The 18,906-nt window shown below is 41.4% G+C and overlaps 1 protein-coding gene and 1 long non-coding RNA gene across 3 annotated transcripts; one reads left to right on the top strand and one right to left on the bottom strand.

Annotated features, from left to right (window-relative positions):
- Positions 1–986: 986 nt before the first annotated feature.
- On the bottom strand, positions 987–7,808 carry LOC309713283 (ubiquitin-conjugating enzyme E2 2-like). Of its 2 annotated transcripts, XM_082544806.1 has the most exons (8): positions 7,375–7,808; positions 3,919–3,982; positions 3,798–3,829; positions 3,441–3,518; positions 3,208–3,313; positions 2,111–2,204; positions 1,950–2,000; positions 987–1,441 (listed from the first exon to the last, which is right to left on the bottom strand). In XM_082544806.1, exons 1-7 carry the CDS (start codon positions 7,396–7,398, stop codon positions 1,952–1,954), a joined length of 447 nt encoding a protein of 148 aa, XP_082400932.1. In that variant the 5' UTR covers positions 7,399–7,808; the 3' UTR covers positions 987–1,441; positions 1,950–1,951. The 2 variants fall into 2 exon arrangements, with proteins under 2 accessions (XP_082400932.1, XP_082400933.1); XM_082544807.1 differs by lacking the exon at positions 1,950–2,000 and having other exon boundaries at positions 7,375–7,803.
- Positions 7,809–9,380: 1,572 nt separating this feature from the next.
- On the top strand, positions 9,381–18,409 carry LOC309717555. The gene is made up of 3 exons (XR_014279736.1): positions 9,381–9,901; positions 13,778–13,891; positions 18,273–18,409. It is a non-coding gene; the product is annotated as an uncharacterized lncRNA (long non-coding RNA).
- The last annotated feature ends 497 nt before the right edge of the window (positions 18,410–18,906 follow it).

Here is an 18,906-nt window from a genome sequence, read left to right as displayed (position 1 = left end):
GATGCGGTAGACCTGGGGTAAACATTTAAACACCGCCCCCTGGTGGTTAAAAACATGACATGTTGAAAAGAAACGCTGAAAGCTGAGCTGCGATACGAAAAAAAAGTCTGAACGTCCTTCAGCTTGAGTTAAATTCTTAAAATTTTCTTTCTGAAACATTTCAGATGTGCAATTATATTTCTCTGTTTCCTTTACAATTTTGTGTTCCAGCTACTCTGAAAACAAGAAAAAGATCAAATCACTGTGCTGTTTTTGTTCGTTATGACTCTACATCACTCTTTTGCGTTTAATCACAAAGTCCGAAGGAATCCCGAGTAAATCTGAAGCTTCATAAATCCACAGTGATCATGATCACCATGACTGATCATCACCAAAATGATCAGTTTGAGATTTTTTGGCTAGAATTGAGCAGCTCTGCTCTGTAAGAAAGACGTTACATTGGAGTTTTTAACATGTAAGATGTTTTCACTCTATTTTGTGAAGTAATTACATAATAGCTCCTGTTTTTTTATTCTTTAGTTGTTTTGTAATTCCTGGGGAGTCTGGCTAATGAGCCTCCAGAACCTTTTTTGTCATTTTACACTTATTTAATTTAAGCAGCATTTCTTCATTGTGTAGAAAAACTGTGACATTATGTTGAAATTGCTCTGTATTTCTTAATGAATGGGATTTAATGTGTGACTTATACTGACAGAAAGTCCAAACCACTTGTGATCTGTCTGTTCTCTCAGTGTGAAACGATTTTAACCTCCCTGAGCAGGAGGATTAATTTCGCTGATAACGGCGTTCATGTGACCTCTGAGCGTGGCTGATGATGTCAGGGTAGCGGCTCCTGCTCTCAGAGTCCGCTTGTGTTTGTGACGAATAAAAAGAGTCTGTTTCCATTCTTCCACCTGTGAGCAAAGCAGAAACAGACTTTTTTATTCATCAGGAGGAGTCTCAGAGCAGGATGTGATTCCCTGGAATGAAAACAGGACAACAGGAGCTGCAATTTGTTCAGCTTTATTGAGAAAAACCATCACGGAGCTATTAGTTGATCGATCAGCCGCGGGGAGCTCGGTTTGTGTTCCAGTGCAAAAAGAGGACAACAGTGTTGGATGATGGATGAACTAACGGCTCTAACGGTCTAAAAACAAAAGAAACCAAAAAGCCTTCTTCTTCTTCTTTTTTAAAAAGCGGTCTCATCTGCAGGAGCAGTGAGTCCGCTCTGCTTCCTGGTTTCTCAGTTGGCACGTTGACGGCTCAGAGTCTCAGCCCTTCACCCGGAAAGCAGAAAAAACCCAAACAGACAAGCGATAAAAATCAAAGGATGGGACGGGAAGGAAAGGTGAACAAATTGCTGTTACAGGTGGATGAGAGGGGGCGTGGCCACATGAGAAAACAGCAGGAGGCAGATCACATGGCGTATTTCTGAGTCCAGTCCTGAGCCGTCTTGTTGTACCTGCAGGGAGGGAGAGAAAAGGTGAGGAGGCGGGAGAGGCTGCAGGACGATGCCATGCCTGAGAAACACAGACCAAAATCCACCTGCAGCCATTCACAGGAAACAAAACATCATTGTCACCGCTTTACTCCCACTCGCCACACATGCAGTTTACCCCAACTGTTAAACACAGGACGCCCCTCAAGCAGCAACACCTGCAGTTCCTCTAACGCCCACCAGAGGCTCCAGCAGTGAGTCAGTCCCCACAGAAATAAACATGTTTACAGCCCGATACACAAACTGTTTGGTCTCTATAGATAATTTCCCCCTTCATAACACCTGTACATGTGTGAGTTTTATTATATCTCACGTCTTTAGGTTTGCGTTATTTTCTCTCCCTGTGACGTCCGCCAGGTCGTCCCTACCTGCGCTCCATGCAGTGAGAAAACTCTGCAGTCATGCTTTATTTGCTTCAACGTGCGTCTGAGACACAGAATCAGCAGGCAGCTCAGGTGAGCTTCACTCTTACCCTCACAGCATGGCATACTTCTCTGTCCACTCCCTGGCTAGTCTGTTATACCTGAGACCAAGCAGCAGGACACTCGGTTATAAACCTCCCGCTAGGCTAGAAGCCGCTCTCCTCGTCCTTTGAGCAGCCGATTACCTGCAGGTTAACAGGTGTGGACTCACCTCACAGGGTCTGTTTTGTAGATGCGGGCGATCTCTGGCACTAGCGGGTCGTCGGGATTCGGGTCACATAACAGAGAACAAATGGACAAAAGGACTGCAGAGAGGGAAAAGAGAGAGTCAGAGCAGCTCTGAGGTCTGCAGCGTGCTCCTGCTTTTCACACATGACTGAGTGATTATGAGTCTGTATGGGGGACAAAAACTGCCAACAAACAAGCAAACACATCACATTATAGGCAACAATTATTATGAAAATGTGATGTATTTATTATACTGATTTCATTTGCTTCATTATTTATTATTTACTTCTTCTTTTTTTTTTTTTACTTTTTTAAATTTTAATTGTTTTAGTTTTGGCAGCTGTGGGCCTCCATACAGACACACCTGCAACGACAGCAAGAAAACAAAGAAGAAAAGAAAGAAAAGAAAATGCATATGTTCAGGGAAATGTATATACAGGAGCAAAGCAAAAGTAAGATAGTACATTTAAAAAATAAACAGGAAAATTATTTAAATTAGTTGAAAATAAAAAACTGTAACTCTTAAAAAATAAATGGAAAAATTATAATATTAACAGAAAAATAAATTAAAGTAACAGGAATATTTAACATACATAAATATGAGTAAATGGAGATATAATAGCATAATAATTAAAAGTAATATTGCGCATAAGGTAAAAAAATAAATAAATAAGGATGAAAATGCTTTAAAAATCAGATTTCAGCGTCAGGTTCAAACTTTATTTTCTGCTCTGTGAACAAACCTGTTTGATGTAAATATCATTATTACCTGTTACAAGGTGAAACTACAACCAAACAGCTCCACCTACTGGTCAAAACATGTACTAACAGTAAAGAATCACTGCAGGACAGAAGTTTTTAACCATTTGTCTCCCTCTGACGGGAGCGTTAGAGTCGCTATCTATAAATGAGATGCCTAATTATAGAATCTTTATTAATAAACTACAAGAAAATTAAAGCTAAAAAAAATATATTTCACACATCTTTTCATTATTCTCACCAAAGGGGAGCAGATTTAAAAACTCAATTTCAGGGTTACAGACACAGAAACATTTGGCCGTTTATATGAATGTTTCTTACCTTTAGAGATAGTTAATGCTGGAGACCACTGTGATCTCAATATATCCAAACAGATGCTGCCATTACTGTTTATATTTGGGTGATAAATTCTCGTTGTAAAGGCGACCTGAGCGGGGAGAGGAACCGAAACGATTTAGCATCACTTCAAAATCTCAGACATGTATTCAATTTATTTTATTTTATTTTAATTTTAAGGAAGTTAAAAGGCTTCAAAGGTTTAATAAAAATTTTACCTTGGGGGGTTTGAAGGGATAATCTGTAGGGAAATGAATAGTCAGGAAAAATACGCCGCCCTGATAGGGACTGTCAGGCTGCAGTTAAAAACAGAGAGAGGTTAAACACTCACATGCTCACACCACGTCACTGCCAACAGTTTGTATAAATATCAGTGAAACGGCCCCTGAATCGGCTCGAACTCCGGCGCCGTTACACCTGCAGCAGTTCTGTGGATTCGGGTTTTACAAAAAACACGACTGCAGCGTTTCCCACAGAATCACGCTCAGCTAGGCTTTCAGTTTGTGCTTGTTTTGACAAACTAACTGCAGTTTTTAGCTCCAAACTCTGAGGCGGAGCAGCTGTTTGATACTTACAGGTCCCATAATAGTAGCTTGCCAATGAAACACTGTAAAAAAAGAGGAGACGAGGGTTAGTGCAGCACACTCGTTCCTCTCTGTGAACTTTTGCGTAAAGAAAACTGAAAAGTGGTCTTACTGTCTTCGCCGACAGGACCGGCGGAGCACTGAGCCGGAGGATCTCTGGACAGGTCGGTTAGCTCCTGCAGAGGAACGACAGACGTTAAAGCCCTGCTGACTGACATCAGCAACGAGGACATTTACTGATGTTGGTCACATCGAGTTCACAGCTGTACTGGAAATGTGATGAAAAAAGATAATATGGTAATAAAAACCCATCAGCAGACCCATGGGTTTCTAACGACCAGATGGCGAGTGGCTTGCAGTGGTTAACGCCGTTTACCAGTCTGTACACCAAAAACCTCCCCGCAGCCAGTTTGGTTGGGAGGAGGCTGCTGCTGCCACTCAGTGTAAGAAAAAAAGAAACTACATTTTTTTAAAATGTTTTGCTTGCAAAGACTTGTTGACGTCCTGCTCAGAGCCGTCGCCGACATGTTGCCAACTGTTCACCGAGCACGCTCAGCTGACTGATTAATTGCATTTTAATTTTAATGAGGAAGAAGTGTAAGGTCTCGTTTTCTTTGAGTTCCTTGAGTTTTGGTGCGAAGGTTACCTCCAATGGTGTTTTTACAGTTAAGCGGCCTCTTCGTGTGTCCTGTGTGGAGACCAGGCCTTTAAAGATGTCTGAATCCAGCAGTCAGGACTTGAAATAGCCGCGGTGAAGTTGTCAGGTTACGGGCTAAACTTGGCCAGCGGTGAATCAAACTCTAAATGTTACTGCGTCTGTGTGAGAGTTCAGAAACCTGCCGAGCGTTTCCTTGCTGAGATCTGCGATCATTTCTGATGTTTCTAATGCAAGTGGCTGTTGAGCTGCTTTAAAACGACTTTTTATTCTTCTAGCAAATAAGTAACTGAGCGTGACCACAGCTTTATTCTGAAGGAAATAAATAAGAGGCATTTACTTTGAAAAGCCTGAAGGTTGGTCTCCTGTGTGAAGGCTGCATTAAAACACTCGGACACACTCAGGCTTTTATTGATGTGTAAGCAACAGAGTCTATTTTTACCGTTGACAGAAGAGCCGAGAAGACACACGGCTGTCATAGGACGGGTGGTTTGTGTTTCCAGCCTGAAGCCAAACTGCCGTGTGTGTGTGTGTGTGTGTGTGTGTGTGTGTGTGTGTGTGTTGGTATGTGACATACAGGCGAGGCGCACACGGCTCGTCTTTCAGGTTCGGCCGAGTTTAGGAGGCGAGCACAAAAACGCTTCCTTAAAAACTCCTCACTGCCTCCATTTTTATTTATTTATATTTCCAGTTATTCTACTTATACTTAACTAAAGTTAAGAACAATTATTTTGAATGAAATAAATAAACAGTGCACCAGTAACACTAAAAATACTTTGAATAAATTTTATGCTGGATTTAAATTTAAAAATGGCAAAATTAAAATAAATAAAAACATCTGAAATGCTGTCGACATTAAAACAAACAAGTTTTAAAAAATTATTATTTATTTAAAATTGTATTTTTCTAAATTTTAAATAGCCTACAGATACACTAAATTTACATCAGTGAAAATAAAGAGTAAATAAAATAAATTAAGCTAAATATTGCTGGATAAGGTGCATTTAAAAAATAAAATTATCTTTAAAATTGCCCATAAGCACAACAAGAGTATGAAGCAGAGAGCCTGATTTAACCGAGTACAGCAGTCAGCGCCGCTGGGATTCCCGTTGTCACTGATCTAAGCCTGGCTATGTTAAACACATTTAACCTAACAGCAGACCCTCACTGAGCACGCTCAGTAAAAACAGCCATTATGTCTAATGAGTACTGTTTTCCCCTGTAGAGATGTTTGTATGGATTTCCTGATAAGCTGAAGGGTGAAGACGCGACATCTTGGTTGGTCAGCGTCCACCTCTGCGTTTGTAGTTTACGCTCGCCATCGAGGGCGCCAGGCTTTGGTGTCGTTTCAGCAGCCATGTTGAAGACATGAGTGCACAATCATGTTGGCCTTTACCACCATTTCAGTGGAGCTCAGTTATTCCTCTGTACAATAACCAGATTATACAGAGAGAGCCACTGCGACAGCTGGAAAGACGACTTTCTGGGAAAAATCCTGCGATTTCTTTGCTTCCTGTTTTCATCGCCTAACATTTCAGATTTCCTAGCAAACGAAAATCTGTTTATGTTATTGTTTTATAGAACAAAATGAAACAAAATATATAGAGAGGAGGAAGGAAAACAGCAAAAAAAGAATTAAAACATGAAGAGCCCTGAACTCCAAAGACTGACTCTCGGGCAGAGAGAACTGATTTCTGACGTTAGGTCCGTGCATAGAAGTCATCTCAAAAAAGTGAGCTTTCCTCGTTTTGCGGTCTCACTGATTCACATTCTGTATGGAAACACCAACATCTGTCCATCTACAGCTCAGCTTGTGCCAAAACGTGATCGTCTGTATTTAAACTGCTGTAAACGACTTGTTGACCTATAAAATGTGAAACATGTAAAATGCATTCCTCGTGAATGACGTCAATATTTCTTGAGCTACAAACAACATTCCTGTCACAAGGTAGAAGCCACAATAAGTGACTTTTATATATCATTTATCGACTTCAAAGGTCTCATTTACATTAAAAATATATTTTTTTAAAAAGAGATCTGGCAACAAGTATAAAAATAGATCTATAAAGATGTTATAATTGACCAAAAATCATGGACTGGTTATAATGTAGGTAAAATAACACAGTTGTTAAGATTCTTGCAGATAATTTCTTTCTTTTATCTATAACCCCTTTGTAAATCCTGCTCACTAACGTCTATTTACCAACATTGGAAATTGGCAACACCGTCACACTGTGAGCACTTTGTGGAGATGAAGGTATTCAGGATGAGGGGTAGAAAGACATCTGTCAGCATCTGGACTGAAAGCAGCAACCTGGAGGTTAGCGTCAGCTGCTCTCACCTGTCCAAACACAGCAGGGTCCCTCGGCCCTGACGGACAGACCTGCAGAGATGCACTTTAATGTGAACACAAACACACATTTACAAACTCTTCGTGTCTGTGGGTGAAAACCATCAACTGTAATCACAGCTGCCGGAGAAATGCAAAGGAATAAAAATGTGTATATGTAAATGTGACGGAGAGACTAAAAAAGAAGGGTTAGTAATTGTAATAACGTAATAAACTCTGACAGCTAATGAGCTCAGCGGAACCGAGCAGGAATCACGGAGAAGAAACCAAGTTTATTTTAAAAGGAACCAAAGAGCAGAGCAGCTTCAGGCCTGGACCATCGTTAGGTCTGAACCCCGAAAGACCCGCACTGAGGCTGATTCTCGGCTCAAACCTGCCCCCGAGTGCGGCTGATTCCAGCACATAAAACACGACTCACTGTGCGGCTGCACGGAGCTGCATTTCACCTGGTTTAATGCGAAATGCTGCAGCTGCAGTGCAGAAGGCAGGCTAACTGCTAGCTCCCAGCACACAAACGCCACACACGATGTTAAATGAACGTGAAACAGAGGGCGGTGTGTTACCTTAGAAATTCGTTTTAAAGCCATTATGTCTGCGGAGAAGGGACCGGTTGTCGAGGAGGAGGTGCAGGAGGAGGAGGAGGCCAGCTAGGTGTCGCTAGCTAACTAGCATCTAGGAGTGTGCTAGCTGTGCGGCTGTGAGCTAAGCTAGCTTGGCTACACAAACTGCAGCGATGTTCCGTTAAAGCTCGACTTTTTCACGTCGCAGAGTCCAGCACATCAGCCCCGACTTCAGGCTGACACTCCGATAACGGCCCCAGGACCACCGAAAGCTCAAAATGTCTTCCGTTACACACCGAGCAGCTGTCAGACAACCGGGAACAGGAGGTCTCACTCCGACCTTGTTTCCGGACACCAAATAAGAACCACCGATAGGGTGGAGGTCTCACTCCGACCCTGTTTATTATCCAGAAGACCTACTGGCATCAGCAGGGCCGAAGCCACCTGCTACAGAGGTCTGAGGCAGTGTTGCCAACTCCTCAGTAAGGAAAATCGCTATTGGCTGTCCTAAAAGTTGCTAGAAATCGCTAAATGTGTGTGAATGTGTGTGTGAATGGGTGGATGACAGGTTGTGTAAAGCGCTTTAGGGTCCTTAGGGACTAGAAAAGCGCTATACAAATACAGGCCATTTACCATTCAAATGACGTCATCGCCTAATTTGCATAATTGGTCATGCTAATGTAATTGTAACCTACATTGTAGGAGAGGAAAAATAACATCGTGGAAGAGACATAAAGTGAGTAAAAACGTCCTAAATGCATTTAGAATTTATTTAGAACTACAAATAAAATTTCTTTTAGCAATTATTGTATGTCTAATGTCACAATTCCAACGCAACTCCTGTGGTGAGTAGTAGTAGGTGACCTGAAATAGGCACTCTGGTTGAGTTACTTTGTGTGTGTGTTTATAAGTAGTTTTAAACCTTGTGATCCACAAAACAACATAACAGTAAAATAAGAACTGACTGCTACAGTCAGCGCTGGAGCAGCGGCTTCGCTCATGCGCGATTCATTTGCAGTTGGGGCGCATAGATGTGAACATCTCCTGCCCTGATAGCAGCTGGGGGAGGACTATCCTCCGCCCGTGAGCGCCTTGGCACCGGCGAGGTGCCCACGGCAGCACCCGCTGCTTGTTGAGAGTAAGAGCAATATGTGCTTTCACGTCAAAAAGTCGTCATAAATAAGTCTCCAATAACACCAGAAAAAGTCGCTAGTCGCTTTTTAGAAAAAAAGTCGCTAAGGGGGTCCTCCACACATGCCAACAAAGGCAGTTTCATTTGCGTTTACTAATATTCAAGAAAAGATTGTTTGAAAATGGGGATTATTTTATTTACTTTGTTTTAAAGGAAACATATATTTATTAGTTGGCTTATTTTATTGGTAATAATGATAACTGCTGGTTGCAACCTAACACTACAGAAATAGTTAATTATTACTGTATTTTTGTTAAAATAAATGTCTTTATTTAAGTATGATCTGCTCATTCACACAGAGAAAAAGGTTTTATATGGAAAATAAACAACATTTCAAATATTTTCACAGCAGTTAACAACAATCATATTTTCTGCTGTTTTTAAAAACATTTATTTCATTGAAGTCTGAGGGGAAAAAAGCCCGTTCATTCAAATTAACAGAACAAATAAAATAAGTTATAATATAAGTTATAAAAGGAAGTGGAAGTATTAAAAATTCCTTGCTTCTATCTCCACTTGACTTTAATTTTTTGGGGAGTTGAGTATTCTGTTACATCTATTGATCACTATTGTTCCAGATGGTTATTGGCAGTTTAATCACTGAGTAGTGATGTGTCAGTCCTGAATGAAATGGCTCTTAGAGCCGACTCTATGACGTGAATGAAGCGAGCCTGCTCCTTATCGAGAGCCGTGGGTTTTATTTCTTTCTCTCACTCTCTCTCGTGCTTTTTTTCGCTTCACTCTGCACGTGAGCCTTGTGCTTTACCGGGCAGAGGGGGGCGGGGCGGTAGTTACACACCAGTAGCACAGGAACAGAGCAGGAGGGAGAGAGAGAGAAAGAGAGCCAGGGACAACAACGTCACATTAGAAAGGTCTAGTAATCATCCACAACCATAGCTGGACTGGCCAGCGCCTGGCGATTTTTTGTTTTTATGGGCCGATCATTTTTTTTTTTGGAAGGGTATAAATAATGAAAGGTGTTGGATTGGCCAATTGGTCATGATCGACTCTGGGCTGGACCAATTACAGCCGAGGAGGTCGGATGCACCCTCCCCCTTGTTTAGCAATCTTATAGACGAACTAAAGAAAATGGAGAACAAAAAAAGGAAAGGAGGTGCAGAAAAAATTAGGGCCAAAAAGAAACAAGCCCTTCAGGCAGACGCTGCCAAATGTGTAAAAATAACTGAATTGTTTGGCGGTAGCTATGGCATAGCTTCCACAGATTTAGCAACATCAGCAAGTGGTGGAGGCCAGCAGGTGGATAAGGGAAAGGGGAGGCAAGAGGAGGAGAGACCCGAGGCGGCCGCCGGTCATAGTGGCAGAGGAACTGAACTTCAGGTAAGAAGTTATGACCTGCTGTCTGTGTCAGATATAAACCAAGTTTAGTTGTAGTTTGTTTTCGTTGTGCTGACTTTTTACAGTCGCTTAGAATAACTGGTACTGCGTACTAGCTAGCATGACGGAGTTTATATACTGCTGGGCGGGTGCTATGAAGTTACTGATAGTAAATTTTATTTTATGCTTAAGGTTAGTTTCTCAAACTCCTCAAAATCTTAACAAATTGTGCCAATCCTTACATGTTGCACCAGGCTGATTTATCATCAAAAATGGAGAAGTCTGTGACAGAGGAGACAGAAGAGCAGCAGAGAGAGATGGAGAGATGACTTCATGTCATCCATGAGGGATGCATTTGACATATGTTTCACATATTATAGCCCAACAAGTTACTTATAGCAATTTAAATACGAGCAATCAGTTTTTGGCAAATACCGGAAATCACTTTTTGGCACAACACCTGCTATTTTTTGTGTTTCTTTTTATCGCTGTGTAACTGAGTTCAATTGAAAGCCTGCATGGGCTAGTACCTCTTGCCACAAGTTACCTCTGAATGACATCACATTTTTGGTGGGCTGGTCTCTAGTCAAAATGCCCGGGCCGATTTTTTGTCCCAGTCCAGCCCTGTCCACAACTATTTTCAGTTGCAGATGATAAAGGATTCAGAAAGTTTATTCATGCAGGTTCATATGACAGAGAATATGCATGTTCTTTTTGTTTTCATATTTTAGTTTATATTTAATTGTGTTGTGGTTTGCAGTGTTTTGTGTTGTTTCACTTTAAATTTGTTTAAAAGGAAAAAGCTGAAAATTTAAATAGTTAAAAGTTGAAATGTGAATTGTTGGTTTTTGTATTATATGATTTATTTATTACATTTTATGTGGAGTGAATAAATAAAGGTATATTTACGGTGGCCCCTAGAGACAAAGCACATACAAGCTCCAAAACAGTACAAACTTCAAAACACGTACAAAACACAACAGAAGTGCTCCAGGATGCTAGGGGCAGTGTTGAGCTTTGTTACCTAGAGGCTACACAAGCCAGGAATTACCAATGACCGGATTTGGTGTGTGGTAATAACAGGTAAATGAACATTTTTTTTAAATTATTTGAATATATATGAGTGCCTGTGTATAAATACACAAACAATACACACATGCTTTCAATTGTGTAATTTAAGTGATCTAGGTATTTCTGTTTTGGAAGTTCAGTTAACGCTAGAAATGTGTTTTGGAGTTTGTACATGCTTTGTCTCTAGGGGCCACCGCATATATTTATATATAAACATATATAAATAAAACCACTTTCTTTTACATTAGTAATTCCTTTTGTGTATAATTTTATATTATTGTTAATAATAAATTAATGAAAGCAACAAAACAACCTGAAGAGCCGGTTCGGAGCCGAAAGAGCCGGCTCTTTTTAGTGAGCCGAGCCGAAAGATCTCTAAAAAGAGCCGGAAATCCCATCACTACTAAAGACCCAGCTACTGTATTTCACAGGTAGAGAAAAGAAAGAGCTAACTTTAGTCAGAGATGGAGAAAGATAAGAAAGACAGGAGAGGAAGAAAAGAGGTTAGATTTAAAGTGAAGGACCGCTCATTTAAAGCTCACATGTAAGCCCTCATGTTGTTAAATCACATATTGCGTCTGTACATGTGAGATTATGTTGTTTCATATTGTGAAACGTACTAGAAATCAAACTGAGGGAGACTAACTGTGTTATTTAAAGGCTTGAATTCATTTGTGTACATCCACAAAGAGCAGCAGGTCAGCTGATCACAGCCTGCACACTAAGAAAATCTACTGGAGCTCTCAGTAGAAGTTATTGTGAGTTATGATTATTTTTCCCACACTGAACCATTACAACCAGTTTAGTGTTCTCCCACCTGCTGAATCCACTTTAACCCCTGACTACACACATTTTCCTGTTTAGAGGTAAAATGGCCCTCTACAATGGAGGCAACAGGAGATAGAGTTACTTTTACTTTTCTTCTTTTTTTCAGATTGAAGCTGAGTATAATTATAATAAAAACATTAGACTAAAGTCTGTATTTACCAATATTAATTTATCATTATGTTAATATAGAGCAAGGTTCAGTTAGCTTTGCACAAAATAGAAAAAACCTCCAAAGAGCTACTTTTACTTTATTACTTTGGGTACATTTAAGAGCCTGTACTTTTTGGGGCAATCGTGGCTCAAGAGTTGGGAGTTTGCCTTGTAATCCTCCTTGGGCACGACACTTCACCCGTTGCCTACTGGTGGTGGTCAGAGGGCCCGGTGGCGCCAGTGTCCGGCAGCCTCGCCTCTGTCAGTGCGCCCCAGGGTGGCTGTGGCTACAATGTAGCTTGCCATCACCAGTGTGTGAATGTGTGGATGACTGGATGTGTAAAGCGCTTTGGGGTCCTTAGGGACTAGTAAAGCGCTATATAAATACAGGCCATTTACCATTTTTTACTTGAGTAAAGAAGTTGAATCAGTACTTCAACATTCACTGCAGTTTATTTTTACAGTAGTATTTGTACTTCTACTTAAGGACAGAATGTCTGTACTGTGGTGCTGGGAGAACCAGCCAGTAGCTCTGCGTGTCTGATGTGGCAGAATCAAAGCAGAAGGAACCCCTCAGTCTTCTCTCAGGACTGAACCTGAGATCATTCGCTTGTTCGTGGAATGTTTAAAGCGCTAAACTGTGGAGCCACTGCATAAATGTGTAACTGAGTCTAACTGATCTAAAAAGTGCCAGAAAGTTTGCTGTTGAGAGTTTACACTGAAACATGTACGGGTCGATGTGAGGATGTTAATGCTCATCAAAAGCTTCATTCGCTTTTTTACCCAGGATAAATTTTGTTTGAAATATTTGAAATGAGTTTTTATTTGAAATAAATATTTGAGTCCACTGAAATAAGCAGACCCCTGTCATGGGTATGCTGAGCGTGATAAATTCATCGTCTGAGTCTCATTTACAGGCACACAGAATAATCACACACATGTCTTTGAACTCTGCTTTATCTAAATGCACCGTGATGATTTAGCACTGATGTTATTAATGAAGCAGGTGGTTGGTGTTTGAGCGGCAGTGTAATCCACCCTTCTGTCCAACAGATGGCGCTCCCTGCCTTCAGTTGGTGAGGAAGGCCGCGTGATGGAGGCCAAATGCCTCAGAAATAAAAGAGATTACGGTGAAAACATCTTTTATTAGGGAACCTGAACAAACATGCAGCATCCAAATATTAAAGTTTTGCTCATAAGCAGCTCTGATCCAGATCAGTGCAGTTCAGAAAGCTGAGAGGACGACTCACATACTGTACAAGCTGTGAAACTATCACAGATACAAGGAAGAAAATCTACTGAAACTGGACAATAAAACCTATAAGAGAGAAACCAACATTTTGAAACATGAGAGTAAAAACAAAGAGACTAAACAGAATATGAATAATAACAATGTGATTGCAGCTTTGCACTAAAATGTCCCTCATTTAGCATGCAGTGTGTATTTATTATTTATTCCTCTGTTTATTTGTTTGTTTAACAGGATCACGATGGATAGTTCTGGGTGGATTAGAAATGATTCATTTTGCAGTCCAGGAGTTTTTGGGAGGATTCTTTACCTTTGACGTTTGGTATCAAGAAAAATTAGCAGACATGAATGTGTCTCTGTATTATTTGTAGATAAAACTGATCCAGTTCACACTCAATAAACCTATAAATGTCCATTATGTGTAACTCTTAATTGGTTAATTGACGGTTAGCTGGATTTTCTGTGGGTTTGGATTTGAGTGCACTGGTTTTACATAGAGTCCTTTTACATGGATTCACCCAATCAATCACACATTCATGCAGCTCTTTATTCTGCACTGTGTATCTAACACACCCTCACAGGTATGCAACAGGAGCGATTTGTGGTTCACCGTCTTTCCCAGAAATCAGAGGATGGAACCGCTGAGCTTCTCCTGCTTCCTGAGACACAGAGGCCCCGGATGAAGGATGGAAGAGGTGAGAAGTAACAGGAACATCCGCAGCTTTCTGTCAAATAAGGTAACACACTCACTAGCTTCGGTGTAGGCTGACGGATTGTGCTGACATGCGTAGTCCTGCTGGAAAACCCTACAAACCCTGCTCCTAAAATAATCAGGATGCAGGAGTTTAGGGGGGGAAAGTGGATATTTGGTGTGATATCCTCACAAAAACATCAAACTGGAATAAGAAAAACTGGGAGTGAACGTTATGATGTTCCCAAGGAAGTATTCTCTTTCTGGATCCAGGTTCTCGGTCCATGCACGACGTGGAGGGAGGCATGCGGTCTCAGGCTGCTCATGTTTACCTCGTTTATTCGAGCCTCAGAATTCAGTAAGCTGCAGACAAACTTTGCAGGAAATCTCAAATCTGCTGCTGATTTTCCAGCTGAAGTCTACGAGATGAGGAAGTATAAAGTATCGCTGCAACAATCAGAGGTGGAAAAATGCACTTTAGATTACTGATACAGTGAGTTTTACAGTTCATGCACAGTTCTCAAGTGCATCGGTTTTCTTTCATGTTATTGTTGCCGTGGTCACACTCTTGGATCAAAAATACAATCAAAGGAATAAATGATAAGCTGCTGGCAGATATAATTACAGGTCTGCCTTTGAGTTTTGGTTGAGGTTAGCAGGAACTATTAAAGCCACGGAGAGGCTGCTGTCAGCTCAGTCTGCACAAACCAGCCAAACACTGCGACTCTGAGGAGGCCTGTGATTGGCCAGAGAGCCTATGGACTGAGCCCAGACCAGGTGCTGCAGTAAAGTCACCTTTCAGACCAATTAAATGAAGGCATTGTGAACAGCTGTGATGTCAAACTTCACGAAACTAAGTGACTATTTCATGTCTCTGTTTGAGTTTCTTTTTCTCTGAAAGACATGATAGTGTTCTGTAGGGATTCGTTTTGTTTTTCAATAATTTTTATGTAAAACTGAGCAAAAAAATATCAATTATATGCAAATCCTCATCTGTTGCGTTCTCACAAACTCGTTACACTGCTACAACATTACAGTGACGTCATCATAGTCGGGATGTTTTTTCATCTTTTTTTATTTCCATGCTTCTGTTTCAGCCTAAGTCTGAAAAAACAAACAAACACGAAACCCCCAAAACATCTGGATTGCAGACCTGGAATAATTTAACTATTTTGTTCAGAAACACTCAAAATATTTACATTATTGAAATCTTTGAAAATGATTCAATAACATTCAGTAATGTTAAAAAGCACACAGCTTTCCATTCCTCACACTCCCCTTTGACAAATTCCCATTTTTAGGATTAAAAACATCACAGCACAGTATGCAGTGAGGATTATAAATGACGCCACTCAGACATTTGAAATATAATTTGAAAATATCAAATAAACGTGCAGAGAAAGTGCACTTTTCTTTTTGCAGTGTGGGGAAGTTCTCGTGTAAAGTGGATCAAACACTCTCTGAGGTGAAATCCTGAAGTTTGCCGTGAGCGTACTGAGTTCTGGTTTCAGCAGCAGGCGGCGGGTTAGCACCGAGTGTGTTGCAGGATATTTAGGAGGGTTTGGGGGCACCTCTGAGGTTAAATGCCCCTCAGATGGTTGAAGTGGTGTCATGACCCCTCCCAGCAGGAGGTCTGCTGGCTCCAGGATCCTCTGATCCACCGAGCCTCGATCCCACTTCAGAGGATGAAAAGAAGGATTTGTTTGGATTTTCCCATTCTGAGTGTGCATGTGTGTGTCCATGCGTGTGTGTGTGTGCGCTCTTGGATGATGCCACTCCTTCCAGCCCTCCTTGCGTCTTTATTTAAACATGAACAGAAGGAATCCCTCAGTGCTGGTTTACAGTCAGATTAAACAGACGTGTTTTAACCCAGTCTTGGTTTTAAGTTTTTGAATTAAACTAGTTGTTTTCTGTGACAGTCTCTTTCTCTTTTCAAGCTTTTGCTTTGTTCAAATTCGACACATTTACCTTATTAAAGAAATAATTTTACACCTCTGGAAAATCAGAACTCCATGAGAGCTGTTTCTGTATGGCGGCTGACAAAGACATTAACGCCGTCCGATTCTTTGGAACCACCGCAGTCGTGTGTTTGAAGGAGAGTTCTTTTGGTTTTCTTTACTTCCTGGTTCTTATATCCTGTTCCGGTGGTGCATGCTGATATTAACCATGAATAAATAACAACGTCAGTGAACATACAGTAAACCCTGTGAGCTAAAAACTCAGACTGCCAATCATAAAGACAAAATCTTTTTTTTTTTTGTTGCCATTTTTGGATCTGCATGATGTCATGAGGAGGACGGGCACCTCAGGCACAGTAACCATATTGATCATCTATTTGCAAAGCATGCCCAATCAGAAGAACGTTTACCTTTAAAAGGGGGAGGGGCTAAGACAGCTTGTTTCAGACAGATGATGAGCTGAGGGACCCAGGATAAGATAAAGAAAGATTAGCTTGAACGGAGAATCATGCAAAGCTCTCCTGGTGGAGTTAAAGCGGAAAATTATGGAGATGGAAATGATCCAATGGGTCTTTAATGTAAATCCACCTTAATGTGTAACACTGGTTGGCTTATTTACCCACTCAACATGATTGTGAATGTTTGAACCCTGAATTTCACGCACACACTGACTGTGGGTCAGTTTTTAACTTGGTCAGAGAGAAAATGAATGAATAATCAGAAGTTTGAGAAAAGTAAGTGCTGCAGTAACGAAAGCTCAGCGGCTCACTCAGACTAACCAGTCAAACTTACTGTAACATCCTGATGTTAAACATCAGCAGGCAGACAGCGAGTTTGGATAAAAGTCCTCAGTGTGTGTCATGTTTTCAACATTAAAGTCTGATTTATTTTATTCTGTCCAAAGACACACGCAGCAGTTTATTCTGATGCACTCACAGCCGAAACGTCACCACAGCACCAAACAGTGAGCTGAAATGATGAAGCTGAAGTGGATTTAAGGTGGAAAGTTGTATAGAAACATTCTCTTGTAATGAGAGAACTTAGTAAACACTTCTTCCTGGGTTCGGTCCCCTTCAGGGATCACCATCTCCTCCTATCCCAGCCTCCTCTGCGGTCACACCAACCCTCTGCACGTCCTCCTTCACTACATCCATGAACCTCCTCTGTGCTCTTCCTTTCTTCCTCCTGCTCGCTCCATCGTCATCATTCTTTCCTATCGGCTTTCCCTTTGCCAGCCATAGTTCCTACATTTAGAGTCCCTGCTCTCACCTCCACGCTCCAGCCTTTCCTTCTCTCTCTCTGCCTCCTCCTTCTCCTCCTCTTCTGTCTTCCGCCGGTGCCCTGCTGGTCAGCAGCACCAGTGGCGGCCGTTGTTAACTCATGCCCCGACTGATCCGGTACGGAAATCTCATTCATTCTACCTAATTTGCCCGGGGTGGGCACCGGCACTGTGGGGGCAGAGCTGTGAAAGAATTTAAACATAAATTTTCTGTGGCTGAGAGAATGAAATCAAATCAGCAGAGAAAAAAAATGAAACAATTGGATATAAATAAATGTGATAATCGCATTTTTTTAGGATGTTTGAGCCTTTTTTAACATTTTAAACTGAACATTTATGATTTGATATCTGTTAAACAGGAGAACAGAACAACGCAGTGACCTACTAACATGTGCTTTGACTCATCATGACTAAAAGAAGGACAATGTTGTGTTTTATGCCAAATTTCTCCAGTTCCAGGATTTCCCCAAATATGTTTCAGGGGCCTAAAAGAGTCAGGGAAACGGGGCCTGAGTCAGGATTTACGCTCATGTTGTTATTCTGTTTTCAGTCCGGTCAGAGAGAAGATCTCTGCAATCAGTGGGTGACTAAACGTGCCGTTCATATCAAAGACTTGTAATTCTAAATGTCTGTTTCTTTCACTCTGGTAGATAAAGTACACTCAGGTTACGGTGGCTTCAGTTTCAAACTTTAATCTCACTGCTCGGAATAGTTTGATTTTTCCTCACGGCTGGACACATCACTGATACCGACGATTATTTCTGATGAGCCGCAGCGTGCTGATCAGGCTCGCAGTACTGGTCTTTGCCCACTGTGTGGCGCCCTGTGTCTGTAGACTGAGCCCTCCTGACTGCAGCTGCTGCTTGAAGTCACTTGTGAATTTATGTTTTTAGCAGCAGTGTTACAGAACAAAGCAACATCTGTGTTTCATGCACGACAGATTATCCTGTTTATTATGAAGAATTAATAAAGTCATTAAAGTGAAAAAATAAAACGCAGGTAAAGGTGTGTTTATCTTTGAATGTTGGAGATCCGTCTTAAAGGTTAAAAGGAGATTTAAATGCGCATGTGTCTGTGCAGCGTATGTCTAAATGTGCGTTTAGTGCTCGTGTGGTCGCATCCCGCTCGTCCAATCATTGTTCTCGTAGGTCTGCCTCAGAGAACAGGCCTGGCAGCGGCTCTTAAGCCAGCTCCAGGATGGTTTGAAGACAGATGAAGGGTACTCGATGAGGGACTCTGGAGTTCCACGGTTACTTGGAAGCAGTTCCAGGGGGTCCATGGTGGAGGCCTCGGGTGTTTTTAAGTGAGTGCCAGGGCATTTGGAGAAGTTCCTGGGAGGGTGTGGGAATAAGCAAGGTTCATCTAAAGGGAGGTTCAATGAGCTGCCTGACGTGCAGGCTGGATTCCAGAGCCGTCAGGTTTTTCTAATGAAGATTGTTATAATTAAAGTTCAGGTCATTTTCAAAGGTTCCAGCAAACAGTCCTGCTTCTGAGAAGACACCAATGGAAGGAGGTAATGACCTCCTTCCATTGGTGCTCTTGGAGTTGTTAGATGAAGTTGGAAGAAATTCTACCACGTGCGTTTTCCAGGATGTTTTCTTGAAGATGTTCTGAAATTCCAGGCAGGTCCAGGTTCACGTGAAGCAGTTTATTGGAGTGTTTTGACAATTGTGATGGTTTGAGGATGTTTGGGTGGTTATTAAAGTTTCTCAGGTGGTGTAGATGACAGTTTATCAGATGTGAGGGCTTTGAACAGTTTTCATTGTGTTTAAAAAAATAATT

This window comes from Aulonocara stuartgranti (genome assembly GCF_965226115.1).
Source record: "Aulonocara stuartgranti genome assembly, chromosome: 2".
NCBI lineage: Eukaryota > Metazoa > Chordata > Actinopteri > Cichliformes > Cichlidae > Aulonocara > Aulonocara stuartgranti.
Note: the sequence above shows the minus strand (reverse complement) of the source record. Positions and strands in the feature narration are given on the sequence as shown.

Excerpts from the sequence above, each read along its gene's own strand:
- LOC309713283 (XM_082544806.1), bottom strand. The coding sequence starts at position 7,398 with ATGGCTTTAAAACGAATTTCTAAG. Across the intron at positions 3,314-3,440 it reads ATCCCTTCAAACCCCCCAAG|GTCGCCTTTACAACGAGAAT; the intron begins GTAAAATTTTTA and ends CTCCCCGCTCAG. Across the intron at positions 2,205-3,207 it reads AGCATTAACTATCTCTAAAG|TCCTTTTGTCCATTTGTTCT; the intron begins GTAAGAAACATT and ends CCCTCTCTGCAG.